Raw genomic sequence first — 9929 nt, 5'->3', positions numbered from 1 at the left:
GTGTGCTGCTACTGAGCGGCAAGAACGTGGCTTCTTCGGATCAAAGGCAACTTAAACAGTCAATTCTGTTAGGAGGGTATAATCGTCTTTTCCTATAAACAGCAACTTAACAGTCAACTAACGGAAATGACAATCAAGAAAGAGGAAAATTCTAACAGTGGCAGTGTAGGGAACTTGAAAATTTTAATGGTAACGCAGGGAAACATACAAATTTCAATGGAATTGAGGGAATTTACTTACATATTTACTATAGCACAATATTATCAAAGTATGGACTAATTAGGCTTAATGGATTCGTCTCGTGAATTAGCCTCCATCTATACAATTAGTTTTATAATTAGTCTATATTTAGTATTACTAATTAATGTCCAAATATCTGACGTGACAAGGACTAAAATTTAGTTGATTCAAACATACCCTTTTGGGTGGAAACTCCATTGTGTGGATGGGAGCAGACAAGGGTATGCTTTAGAACTAGGCAAACTTTGAAAAGACAATTTAATCATGCTTGCAAGACCCAAAAAGGAAAAAAGAAAATAGAGCCAAATTGGTGGTTCATTTGCGTGAACATTACCTCGCATGGTTGTAGCGAATTTCCTCAAACTATATATATTTCAGACATATTTTGCAGATTCTTTTGAAAACTTCGGCACGTGTTTATAACGAACCTGTAGATCTTTCAACTTTTTAGCGTTTAGGTAATTTTCAGCGGATGCCCTCCCATGAGTTGATACCCTGCAGTCCTTTCTCTCAAGTGGACCGCTCCTTTCCTCCATATAACTCCATCAAGCATCCAACTTTACCAGAGGCTTCTGTGACACTTTTCGGTGCAAGCAGCCTTGTCGCCATTGCCAATGGCATCACCAGTGAGGTGAGGCACCACTCGGACAACTGCACAGACCACAAGCCCATAAGCTGGCAGATATTTTCCCACCACGTTATTCTGCGTGCTTAATCTCACGTCTGAATCAGCTCTCACCCTCGCTCTCACCCCACCCCTCCAATGCACAGGCTATAGTGCCAGCTCTCACTCCTCTCTCCTCCACGTCAGCTTTTCTTTTCCAGATTTAATTATTTCACTCTCTTTTATTCGCGTACGCAAAATAATTTAATAAACTAATTTTATTCAACTAAAAAAATTACCGATGACATTATAATTAAAAAAAGAAATTACATTGCAATTAAAAATAGCAAAAATACATAATAATTAAAAGAAAATTTCAATCCTCCTCCGAATTCTCGTCTAGTCCAAGCTCTTTTTCCACCATCTTGACAGTTTTGAAATGAGTACGTTTTTCTGCTTCGTCTATATCCGCGGTTGATCGGGACTTCATTATGTTCCATTGCTTGTGACCCGTCGGACTGCAAGAGATCGATAAAGGTACGAAAATATGGAGACCAACTGGTCATGGTGGAAGAGATTTCGGATTGTAGAGGAGAGAAATAAGCTCAAATGGGGTGTGGAAGGAGTAAAAACTGGGTGGGGCATTTATAGGAGGGTTGGGGATGAAATTTAGAATTTTTTGCAATTTTTTTAAAATTTTTTAGAGTTCAAATGGTCAAATAACGGCTAGTTCAACGGATAGTCCGCGTAGACCAATCGAAACGCGCCACGTCACTCCCGCCCCACCCCACGCACGCCGACGCCAGCGCGCCGCCTCCCGCCCCTGCCAACGCGGGCGAGAGCAGGGCGATAGCGCCCGCTCCCGCCCGGCGGGATCCATCCCGCCCTCTCTCTCCCACTCGCCCGCCTCCCGCCTACGCCGCGCCGATAGGAGGACGGTACCGCCCCCCATTGGCACCAGCCTAATAAATTCAAGATATTACGGCAAACTAATGCACTACTTCAGGCTGCTGTGACGAACAGCTATCTGCAAAAATCGTGGCATATGAACCTGCTACATCATTACAACATGGATACCCTACTGTTCGATCATTCTGTGTTCCCAACGGCCTCAACGTCCTCCCCAGCTTTCGCCATTTCGATCTTAACAGAAGGCCCTGCTGAATCGGCGTTGCTAGTCGGTTCGGCCTTGCTCGCCGCCCCCTTCAACCCCTTCCTCATCTTGACCTTCTGCGCCCAGCCCAGGACACCCTGCTGCACATGCTCGTTGAAGATCTCCTTTTTGTAGCAGCTCCCCATCTTTGTGCACAAGGGAGCACAAGGGAGCAAAACGTTTATCAGGATAGGAATTTTGACGATAACAGTTGGATCGACAAGCCATATCAGAATGCTAACGTACCTGTGTTACAATAGCATACAGAGGTAGGGTGCTGTAGCTGCAGAGAAGCTGAATAATAACCCTGCAAGTACAAGGATGGATGCAGGAGTAAGAAGAACAGATTGAGGTGTGCCTTTTCCATATGGGGTAAATGGACAATAATCTGGACGCATTTGAAATATCTGAAATACCCGATAACAAGCCTCGGCACGATAAAACGAACTTGCCCCATGATGCATGAGTCGAATCCATACGTGCTCTAGAAAAGGAAAAGGGAGGGTACACAATGTTGCTTGTGATTAGTTATCACATCTCAGTGCACTTTAGGAATGATGCATCACAATACTTACCAGTATCCAGAAGAAGAATGCAATCTCAAATGCATTCTGAAAGAGGATGAAGTGGATTAGGTAAAGGATAATCCTTGGCTCGCTGAACCAGAAATGGTTATCTGATGGCTTTACAACCACATCACCCTCGATTGCTGTGTGCTTCTCAGCTACATCATGGGCTAACTGAGCTATGACGTGCTCCAGCTTAGTGCCAATAGCTAGCAGAAGCTGCAAGTAGTAAAGAGCTATCCAGTAAGCACCTAATCCTGAATAGGTGAACAATGGTCAAGGATCATCCACAGTTAATCGTTTCTATTCAGAGTATGTACAAGTCATGACTAAGAAAGTTGGTACCCGAAAAAAGGTACCAGGTTTAGTTCCCATTGTAAAGTGGAAGCTAAAAAGGCCGAAAGTAAACATCAATTAGCTATGTGATTTGTAACATCTCCAATGCAAGAGTTGATTGCACTTTTCAGTGGTCTTCAAAATTTAGAGAAAACTAGGTTGCCACTTTAAAATAACAGATCATAAGCACTTACAAAAAGGGGAATGAAGGCAATCCAAAAGTATGTATGCCAACCTGCAGATTAATGAAACAAGTTACAAGTTACTTTGAGAAGCTTACCAAGCTGCCTGTTGAACAAGGACAAAGTAACTCATCCCGTGGAAAGATAGTACTGGAAAATAGAAATAATACAAATGTTTTTTACAAAGGATAACTAAGCTTTACCATTAACATTCAGCAACAGAAAAATCACCACGAAGACCCACAAGTACCAGCTAAAACGGAGTAGAAACAGCACGGTTAAGTTTATCAACGAAAGCAGATTTACATGAAACTTAAAAAAGGATATATAAACATGTGTACCACTCTTTGGGTTACCTTATGCCTACTACTTTCTTAAAATCAGCCTCTAAAACCCTCACCATGTATCTGTGGAAATCAAATTTTGGGTTTCCAGGGCAATGAGTCTGCAATTGGGGGACAAAACTCATGTTTACAGACAAGGAAAGAACACAACATTAGCTTATTGTTTGGGCTGATGCTTACCATGATAAAACCAAGGCGCATTGTAGTGTAATCTGATCTAGATACTGATCTGTAAAACTGCTTACCAAAAGAATGCTGAAAAAGAAAGCAAACAGAATGCTAATAAGTTTCCCAATACCGTCTTATGTAAAAAGTTCATCAATGGTAACATAAAGCAATTGACACAAGAGTACAGAAGAGGTCATGTATGCAAACTTGACTAACAATCGAAGTTCTGCAATATACAAAAAGATATACAGTAAAGCAGCAAATGGAATGCATTACTTACCAGCCAACTCAATATTCTAGAATCTTTGCCAATACCCTTAAAACGTTTCTTGATGAATTCATGACGACGCACATCAGTTACCTCCTTAGGACCTGCAATTCATGACGAAATGTTTCTTTTTTTGCGAGCAAAAATAAACAGATCATGAACAAGACCCCTTTTTTACCATCCTTGTAGAAATACAGAGGAGTAAAGAAAGGGATATATGAAGTTCAAGGCCTTGCTGTCAGGTATCACTGATTAACTAGGGAAGCACCAAAATTTAGTAACTAGTACCAGAAATACCACATGTACCAAATTTTGGTACCTGACGAGTTCTGTACCTTTCCAAAGACCGTAAAAACCCTAAAAACAAAGCAGCTCTTTGTATCGATTTGCAGTTGCAAAGCAGGAAAAAAAAAGACTACTTCAAATGCAAGTGTGGAACTGCAATGAAATGTGAGCAACAGGCTAGGTCCTGATACCATTTCCAGGAGCATCTTTCTGGATTCCATTCTCCCACAGTTTCCATTGGTGTATCTGAGTAATTAACAAATACAGTAAGAAACAGCAAGCAAAAGTAGTAAGAGTTCTGCGCTAAACTGCAAAGCATGTCAAAAGTTGCATACCTGCGCACCTCCTAAAAGCATAGTTGTAACGCTGAAAATAACATGTGTGATCGCCAGAACAAATATGAAAATGTGCAGCTGATGTATGGCTTCAAGGGACAGAAGTGGAACTTTTCCCTATAAAAAGTAAACAGTACAGCTCGGATATACCATTAAAATGTTACTAAAAAGAAACATCTCGATTAACGAATCCTCCTAGCATTATTTACTGCTTAGAGAGAAACGAAAGGAATGAAGTACAATTGCCGCAACAATGTAGTTGCTGGAAGGTTGTTTTCAATCCAGGACTATGCTAAAAAGGAGTAACAGCTTAAGCAAGCACAAAGCGATAAAACACTTGAATGTTTTAACTAATCATGTGCCATCTGATTCTAAAAAAGTATGATTATCTCTAAAAATATAGTACTATAATAATCAGTTTGACTTGCCTAAATAAATTCCCCATCTAACAGAAATTGGCAGAATTTGTACTAAAGAAAGGCATCACGCCAACCTATCATTTTCTATCTATGGAGCCAACTGCTACTAAGTTGTATGTACAGTCTCTCCACATGAATTCAACTATTTCCTTTTTCTAAAAAAAATGAATTCAACTATTCCAACTTGGTAGTCAGCCCTAATGTAGAACCGGACAGCAGAACATGGCTTCATCACATTCTAAGATTGAAAAGACACTCATCATGTCATTTTGGTCTAACCACCATGTGGCATGCTAGCTATGGAAGTTAAACAAATTATTTGGTGACTGCAAGTCAAAATCATATCTAACTAAGTGATAATTTGGTGACTGCAAGTCAAAACCATATCTAACTGTCATTAAAACAGACCACCATGGATCAAGAAACAAAAGAATTGTTATGGACAATAAGCATTATCCCAAAAATTCCAATTGCACATTCTGGTCACCTTCTTCTGGCAGTGGTCAGCCCCAGCGCCACCTTCACTGAGCAGCCGCCTCCCGATCCTGCCAAGGATCCCGGCAGCAGCGAAATGCTCCTTGGTGGCGCCAGCCTTCACATCCAGCCTTTGGCATGGCAGCATGTGGTCCGTCCATCCGGCAGGGATGCATGTCCTCTGGATCATCCCCTGGAACACCGTCAGCAGCAGGGAGATGAACCCCAGAAGCATCAACTCTGCATCACACAAAGTCAAAGAGCTAAAGTTTCTGCGATGAACATCTTTATCTTATCCGTAATCCCAGAGAAAAGGAAAGGAAGACCAAGATTTTGCACCAAGGCCATTGGTTGGGTCGTCGCAGATTCGCAGAACTGGAGAAGGTTCCTCCTTTTTTTCCGTCAAATCAAACAAGTTTTATTTTTCAAGATGCATTTTTGCAATACAGGAGCCACCCATCACAATCAAACCGAACTAGCCAATCACCCCAGTTCAAGGGTATCCCGTATCCATGAAAGAGGAAAGAACACAACTTTTTGAATCTCCGATAAGGATCGAGGCGAAGAAAAGGAGGAGAAATGGGGCGCCGTACCTTCCTTGACCTTGAGCAGCGCCTCGTAGAGCGGCTTCTGGTTCTTCTTCTTGAGCTTCTGCAGCAGGAGAACGACAGGCCGCGGGCCTCCCGGGTGAGATCAGCGCCACAGGCAGACAGCGGGAGATCGAGTGGGAAGCCGCACCGAACGCGAACGGGACGGCTGCGCATGCGTAGCGTTACCTTGCCGAGGTAGTGGAGGCAGCGCTCGGCGACGAGCGAGAGCAGCACGATGATCGAGCAGACGGCCGCCACGATCCACGTCGGCGTGAACTCCAGCGCCGCCGCCTCCCCCTCGGCCGCCATCTCCCCCCTCCTCAGGTCACGGGTCGAATGAGAGGGCTCCCGTTCCCCACGTGAACCGCCCCTCGCCGCTCCCGGAAGCAAAACGCTCGGGCGCGGCAGCTGGGCTGTGGCGGCCGCGATGGATATGGGAGGCGCCGAGGCGGGGCCAGCACGGGTAGGAAATCCTGCTACTCGAAACTGCTCGAAGAGGAAACAGTGGGAGAGCCTCGCTTGGGAGAGGCTCGACGCGGTTTTTTTCCTCCCCACACTTCTGTTTTGTTTTCGCGCAGGCGAGCTCCGTTCAAATGCTCGCGAAATCCCAGGGGTGGCACGTAAAACAAAAACCAGGTAGAAAACGGAGACCGTGGCGGCGCGGTTCAAATGCCTTGGGAGCGAGGCGAGCAGACCGTGGCGGCGCGGTTCGAGTCGGCGGCCTGCGAGAACCGGGCCATGTGCCGCGGGCCAAGTGCCTCGCGGGGGTCACGGCACGGCGCTGTCTGCCTGCCCGTGACATGCGGATGCGGTCGGCGACTCGGCGGGCGTGAGAGCGCCGCCCCGTCTTGGGACGACGCGAGCGGCGAGACGGCACGCGAAGCGAGAGGCTGACGGTGGGCCCCGCCGACCGAGCGGGGACGCGCTGTCACTGTAGGGGAGGATTTGGTGGCATGCGCGCGTCGGCTCCTCCGGACGCGTGCTCTCCGTCACCTGCCCCCCGCCCTGCCCGCTCAAGTACTTCTGGATCCTGACGGTCCTCCACCGGCCTGTGGGGCCGGCCGGACAGGTGGGTTTGGGCAGGTGGTGGTGTGGCGGGATGGGAGTGGATGGAACCGGTGGACGGCGACGGCACTGCTCGCATCCATGATCCATCTCATCACCTCCCCGGCTTTGTGGCCACACGCGCAGTAGTATTTAAAAGCCCGCATGACTACAAGAGAGTGAGAGCAGGCGAAAACAAAAGGGTGGCCTACCAAGTCATCCTTCCCGAAGGCTATTGTACTGTGCGGCCACGAGCAAAAGCAGCTCGGCAATCGGCAATGCTAGTGTGCATTTGTTTTACAGGTCTAAAGTTTAGAGGTGTCATATTAAAGAGAATTTTATTATTTAAAAATATTAAATAAAGTCTAATTACAAAATTAATTGCAGAACCTCAGGACTAATTCGCGAGACGAATCTGATGAGGTATATTAGTCCATGATTAGCGGATGATTACTGTAGCATCACTGTGCCAAATTATGTATTAATTAGGCTCATTAAATTTGTCTCGCGAATTAGCACCTATCTGTGAAAAAGTTTTATAAACATATTTTATTTAATACTTCTAAATAGTAAGATTCTTTTTGATGTGACGGGTCTAACCTCTAGAGGGAAGGAAGCGAACGCACCCTTAATCCCAATCAATGGACATGAATTCTAATGAATAACGTTTGTTTGACGTCGTTCTCCGAACGAATAAATGCAAAAGAAAAGGAACAAAAGGCCCAACATTCAGCTTTTGCTCGTAAATCGACGCAAGCGACCTGACCTCCCAGATTACACGAAGATGTACATTTGGATGGGTTAGTAGTATGCTATACATATTTTCTATGAGAAGGACTGGGAAAGGCTATCAAATCAAGATCGCGAGACAACAACCATAGCTACTTACCATGCTTAGGCTGGTACCAATGGGGGCGGTACCGCCCCCCTGTCGGCCCAGCCCAGGCGAGAGCCAGGTGAGAGGCAGGCGAGAGGGAGAGAGAAGGCGGTAGCAGTCCTGCTGGGCGGGAGCGGACGCTATCGTCCCGCTCTCGCCCGCGTTGGCAGGCGCGCGGGGGCGGTAGGCGAGCGGTAGCGAGGCGGTGCGCTAGCGTCAGGCGAGAGGGGTGGGGCGAGAGTGACGTGGCGCGTTTCTATTGGTCCACGTGGAGGTTGAAATAATTAAATTTGGAAAAGAAAAGATGATGTGGAGAAGAGAGAAGTGAGAGCTGGCATTATAGCCTGTGCATCGGAGGGGTAGGGTGAGAGTGGGGTAAGAGTGAGGGTGAGAGCTGACGTGGTGGGGAGATATCTTCCCCTGCCACTGGACTCAGCCCTATATGCTAAGGAAAAGCACTAACAGAGGAGGATGACTAGTAACGTCCATGACTTGTAACGATATTGAATAATTCACATCATCACATGCATGGACGGCTTGTACTATGTATATATTGTCATTTGTCAAGGCAGACAAAACTGTATGCACGCCACGCCCGCGTTTGCGGAAAGAGATAGAAATTGTACGATCTACTCCTATTTAGAGATCCGTTTGGAACAAAGGAAACTCACAAGAACAATTATGTGGGAACTGTACCCGGTTCCGGCCTTCCGGGTGCTAATTTGCCGCACAAGTTTCAAAATGCTATGGGGCACCGACTACCAGGGGTGGCAACGGATCCTTATATATTTTTAGTTTAAAAGTGTATAATATTAGAGCCTAATTTTGATTAGAGTCCAGCTTTTAAATTATCTAGATTAAAATCCTTTACCACCCCTACTGAGAAACTCATGTAAATTTTCCTAAACACAACAAAAAAAAAGTAAAACTCCACCACCGCCATATTAGCGGCCAGCCCAAAGCAAACTCCTGCAGCAACCACCTGCAAACTAAGAATAGCGAAATGCCAAAGCACCAAGAGAGACGCCAGCGGCACCAGCAGCACGGATAGAACTTCAACGCCGTCTGCCTGACAATCAGATTAGGTTTTCACTCAAAGAATATAATCAGGGTCAAACAATGCCTCCAGTGAGGATAACAGCACCAGAAGGTGTCGCCATTGTTAGCACGAACCAAAACTGTGCAAGGCTTTCGCCAAGACCTAAAGACCCATCTTCATGCTGGACAATACCGTCTGCGAGCAACGAGCACCGATCGACAGATCTGACGAGCTGAAGCAAAGCAGGGTAGAAGCAGAGAAGCGCAGCACCGAGCAGCACCACTTTAGAGGCAAGCGTATCCCACGACTAGAAGCGGTGAGCAGCAACAACAATGACGACCATGGCAGTGGCAGTGGAGGCTACATGACGAGAAATTTCGATATTTGACATTGGATACGCACACCTTACATGATTTGACATTCAATTCGCAAGCCTTTCAAAATATAATCTCCTGCACGTGAATTCTTTTGATTCGAGAGATTTCATACCCTTTTCTCCTTTTCTCTCGTTTTCTTTTCATTTTCATTTCACAGACCAAATAAATGGACCAATTTGCCCCTGTCCAAATCCATTCGCGCAGATTGAATCCAATCGGTCTTTCTCCCCTCTCCTGTCCGCTTGTTCTCGCGTCCCTCTCTCTCGTATCAAGAACAGGAGCCCCCCGCCGCCAGGGCGTCCAGTCCAAGAGCCTCACGCACCTCGGCTCGGCGAGCAGAGGCGGAGCTACCGAATGGCGTCGCGGAGCTCGCGCGAGTCATGGCCTCGACAGGCGGGCAGCGGAGACGGCGATTTGAGCGGCCGGAAACCGACGGCAGCGCTCAGCTCCGGTGGCCATGGCGGCGGGCGGCCCTGCGAGATGGGCGGCGTGAGCAGCAGGGCGCGTGGGGGCGACAGAGAAGAGAGACGAGCGAGAGAGGCAGCAGGATAGCGCTCTTCGTGCCGCTTCTCGCCCTCACGGCCGCGCTCGCCGCGGCGCTACTCCTCGGCAACGCCCTCGCCGTGCA

The 9929-nt window shown here is 46.7% G+C and overlaps 1 protein-coding gene across 3 annotated transcripts; it reads right to left on the bottom strand.

The window, feature by feature from the left end:
- Positions 1-653: 653 nt before the first annotated feature.
- On the bottom strand, positions 654-6553 carry LOC112885825 (MLO-like protein 1). 3 transcript variants are annotated; one of them, XM_025951485.1, is made up of 15 exons: positions 6151-6553; positions 5968-6025; positions 5388-5614; positions 4482-4598; positions 4338-4392; positions 3874-3965; positions 3606-3680; positions 3438-3526; positions 3285-3334; positions 3094-3134; positions 2573-2782; positions 2414-2481; positions 2244-2304; positions 1896-2143; positions 654-891 (listed from the first exon to the last, which is right to left on the bottom strand). In XM_025951485.1, exons 1-14 carry the CDS (start codon positions 6271-6273, stop codon positions 1934-1936), a joined length of 1476 nt encoding a protein of 491 aa, XP_025807270.1. In that variant the 5' UTR covers positions 6274-6553; the 3' UTR covers positions 654-891; positions 1896-1933. The 3 variants fall into 3 exon arrangements, with proteins under 3 accessions (XP_025807270.1, XP_025807269.1, XP_025807271.1); XM_025951484.1 differs by lacking the exon at positions 654-891 and having other exon boundaries at positions 1824-2143; positions 6151-6552; XM_025951486.1 differs by lacking the exons at positions 654-891; positions 5968-6025; positions 6151-6553 and adding an exon at positions 5714-5875 and having other exon boundaries at positions 1824-2143.
- Positions 6554-9929: the final 3376 nt, after the last annotated feature.

This window comes from Panicum hallii, chromosome 3 (assembly GCF_002211085.1).
Source record: "Panicum hallii strain FIL2 chromosome 3, PHallii_v3.1, whole genome shotgun sequence".
Taxonomy (NCBI): domain Eukaryota; kingdom Viridiplantae; phylum Streptophyta; class Magnoliopsida; order Poales; family Poaceae; genus Panicum; species Panicum hallii.
The sequence above is the reverse complement of the archived record's forward strand: the minus strand, read 5'-3'. Positions and strand labels throughout refer to the sequence as shown.